The following is a 3,784-nucleotide window of genomic DNA, read 5'->3' on the forward strand; positions in this document are numbered from 1 at the left end:
TTTTTCCAATCAAAAATTTTATTTATATTCTTGGCAGCTCAATTTCAGTTCATGATCTCGGTCTCTCCTTCTTGCCCTTGTACAAGGCCAACAGAGAAACATTGGCTACCTTGACAACCTTGAAACGGACTCCAGGAATATCACCCACAGCGTGACCCTTACGACCAAAACCAGCCACCAGAACTTCATCGTTTTCCTAGAATAAAAGACAGGGTAGTTAGAGAGCTGCAGATGCTGGACTTGTGCACCCTTCCGTATTAACTTACATTAAATCTGATTGATACACGTAAGTTATAGGACATTATCCCCTTCAGTGTTTTGCAGAAGAATAAGCCGAATAAGTGTCATTCAGATTGCAGCAAAGCTATCGAGTGTGGCTTAGTTAGCTAGTGAGAAGTACAAAAACTCCTCTGGCATTTTTTCATCTGCTTTTGCAGACACAGAATTAAGATACACACAATTCAAAATGTCGTGAACCTCATCTTGTTCAATTTCATCAATTCTGTGTTTCATTACTTTCATGTACAACTTTATAAAGGCTGTTTTTTGAAAACTATTCACCTCAATGAAGTTCAGGCAACCATCATTGGGCACAAAAGCTGTTATTTTTTTGCCATTCTTGATCAGCTGGACTCTGACACACTTCCTGATGGCAGAATTGGGCTGCTTAGCTTCCACTCCACTAAAATGCAAGCATGGGAAAATACATTAGCAGAAATCTATGGGAATAATTAGCAGATAACCATTACAATGTCATGAGATACTGTATTACTTTATACTAGCTCTTAAGCTGCACTCATAGTCCAACCCCCTAAGTTACCGGCTGGCCATCTATCTGAGGCTATGCAGTAGCACCCACGCGGCACCGGGCTGCACTTACACCTTCTCGAGAACGATGCCCTTGGCGTGCGAGGCACCGCCAAAGGGGTTGGCCTTGAGCGCCGTGCCCAGGTGCGCCTTCTTATACTGCTTGTCGTGCCACTTCTGGTCGCGGCGGTGGCTGCGCAGCTTACGCGCCGTGCGCAGCCCGCGACACTTGCCTGCAAAACACGCGCCGCGCCCGTGAGGCCGCCGCGCGCCACCCCCCACGCGCGGCCCGCCCACAGCACCGCTCGCTCCCGGGGCCGCGAGCGCGCCTTTCCCCAACCCCAAGGCCCCAATCACGACCCCACGCGGAGAGCCTCGCTCACCCATCCTGCCGCTCAGCTATCTGCGCGGAAAGGGAGGGGTCCTTCGCGCGCCGCGCCGCCTAGCCGTGCCGCCAGGACCCCGCGGGCTGCCCCGCCGCGCCCGACTGGAAACTCGCACCGGCAGCGGCGCGGGCAGCTGCGCGCGGGAGGCGGGGCCTCTGCGCCGCGCGCAGCCGTTGGCGGCGGCCGTTACCCGCGGCGGCGCGTCCTCTCCTCGCTGCCTCCTCTCTATCGCTTAGTTATTCTTTAATTATTGTTATTTCGTTTTTAACGTTCCTCAGCGCGGACGTGGCCGGAGCGGCGCAGGCGGCGTGCGGGGCTCGGGCTTTTCTCGCCGCACGTAGCGCCGGGGATCCCACCCGGGGACGCGGAAGCGCCTGGTGTGAAGGACCCGGGAGCGCCGTTACCTTGACCAGGCTCTTTGCGCGCCCCTCGCGGGTGCCTCCATCGTTTTCCAGGACGAAGAGAAATGAGAGCGGCTGCGGTGCTCTCGGCGTGGTGCTGGCCGTGCTTTTAGATGCAGATGCTCCTCAGGGGAAGCTTTGGACCCGTAACCCTGGGAAAAGAGGCTTACGTTTGATGCGCTGCATTGGTTACACGGGCACAGCAGCAGCACTCCTGTGGGGAAAGAAATGGCCTCACCTGGAGCTGCCCCTTCTTTCTGCCTTAATACTCTTAGAGGTCACTTAATGAAGCAGGTGAGGAAATGCACGTGAGTTCCACCTCCTCAGCACATTTGTGCACCAGACATGTGCCAAGGTGTTCGTGTGCCAACATGAGCAGTAATCTCCAAGAATGGTTTATTTAGCATGAACTAGGAAGATAGCCAAGGAATTTAAATGGTCGCTGAGCCAGGGCTCTCTTCTTGAACTTTTTGATTTAAATGCTTACATTCCTCCTATTTATTTTTAATGGATTTATACTGGAGTAAAACTCTGCAACAGAAACAGCCATTTATTAATTCTGAAAGCTCCTTTAAGTCAATTCTGCCAAACTTCAGCAATCTGCAGATGCCAAATGAACAGGTACAGCTGCTTCATCAGGGAATCCACTCCTAAAAGAACAATTCAGGAACATTCCCTTCCCTTTTTGAAATTACTGTGAAGGGGCAATAATTAGATCTAAATGTATATTTTTTTTAACACAACGTATGTTTACAGCTTAAATAGAAGATACATACTTTGGGGTGGTTTTGAATATAAGAAGAGAAACAGCCCTGCAATCTGGACAGAGTAAATAATCAAGTCAGTAACAAAAAAAACCAAAACCCAAAACATAGAACTAGAAAGCCAAGGAAGTTTCAGGAGATAAGAGAATACTACTATAAGCAAGTATCTTTAGCAAATGCAATACCAATTTGGTAATTTTAAGGATAGGAAAATTACTAAACTACTTGCTTTACAATTTTAAGAACATAAGAAACTTTTAATATATAAAGTTTGAATAGGAAGTAAATAGATAAATTAGTAAAATAGATGTATTGAAATGGACTATGGCTTTTGGACGCAAAGGAGAAATATATTTACTAATGTGTTAAAATCTTCCAAGAATATAGAGATGATGATACTGTACATTTTGCTATTTCTTGTTTTTATTTTTAGATTTATATAGGTTTTTGTGAAAATTCTGGCATGAGTTTTTTTTTTCCTCCCCTCTTTTTGACCATATTCTTCAAAATAAGTTATCTTTGTCTGCCCCAAAACCAGATTGCTGCTCAGCTTTAGAGTCATCCCAGGAAAAAAACGTTCACTCAAACACGTCACCTCGTGTTTAATACTGGGTAGAGTATGTATTTGTATATATAAACCATTCACTTATGACATAAAAAGAAAGCCACACAAATACTTATCAAATGAAAAAAAATGCTTATTAGTTATTAGCTGCCACAAAGGAATTTATGATCTTGGCCTTTCTTTCTTGCCTTTGTATAAGGCTAATAGAGAAACACTGGCTACTTTGACAACCTTGAAGTGAACTCCAGGAATATCACCCACAGCGTGACCCTTGCGACCAAAATCAGCCACCAGAACTTCTGCATTCTAGAACTGCATTCTAAGCAGGAATGCAGCTTTCATCTGAGTATGACTCCTCCCTCCCCACAAAGGTGTAGGGCCAAAAATGTAACTACTGAGCATGCTTACACTGGAGCAGTTAAGAGTGCTGATTTTAGATGCAAGCTGCTCACCTCAATGAAGTTCAGGCAACCATCGTTGGGAACAAAAGCTGTTATTTTTTTGCCGTTCTTGATCAGCTGGACTCTGACACATTTCCTGATGGCAGGATTGGGCTGCTTAGCTTCCACACCGCTGAAATTACAAATGAATTGCTTTAAAATCATTAATATACTAATTCACAGAGCAGTAAAAAACTTGGACAGGTTCATAGCAGTAAAACCCAAGCACCCCTCTCTCTAATGCTGAATATCAGAATGTTTCCTAGCCTGCTTTTGCCCTCTCCCCACTGAAATTTAGAGGTTGACCTGCTGGAAAGCAGCTCCACAGAAAGCAATTTGGGAGTCCTGGTTGACAACAGGTTAACCATGAGGCAGCAATGTGCCCTCGTGGCCAAAAAGGCCAATGGGCTCCTGGCCTGTA

The 3,784-nt window shown here is 46.2% G+C and overlaps 1 protein-coding gene across 2 annotated transcripts; it reads right to left on the reverse strand.

The window, feature by feature from the left end:
- Window positions 1–3,567, reverse strand: LOC104566763 (small ribosomal subunit protein uS12). Of its 2 annotated transcripts, XM_088537885.1 has the most exons (4): window positions 1,191–1,287; window positions 881–1,040; window positions 562–682; window positions 1–196 (listed from the first exon to the last, which is right to left on the reverse strand). In XM_088537885.1, the coding sequence occupies exons 1-4, from the start codon at window positions 1,192–1,194 to the stop codon at window positions 50–52; spliced, it is 432 nt and encodes a 143-aa protein (XP_088394011.1). In that variant the 5' UTR covers window positions 1,195–1,287; the 3' UTR covers window positions 1–49. The 2 variants fall into 2 exon arrangements, 1 of the variants encoding a protein (XP_088394011.1); XR_015914097.1 differs by lacking the exons at window positions 562–682; window positions 881–1,040; window positions 1,191–1,287 and adding an exon at window positions 3,376–3,567.
- Between the last annotated feature and the right edge of the window lie 217 nt (window positions 3,568–3,784).

Source organism: Tinamus guttatus, unplaced genomic scaffold (assembly GCF_059628265.1).
Source record: "Tinamus guttatus ecotype Peru unplaced genomic scaffold, ASM5962826v1 Tinamus_guttatus_pri_ptg000877l, whole genome shotgun sequence".
Taxonomy (NCBI): domain Eukaryota; kingdom Metazoa; phylum Chordata; class Aves; order Tinamiformes; family Tinamidae; genus Tinamus; species Tinamus guttatus.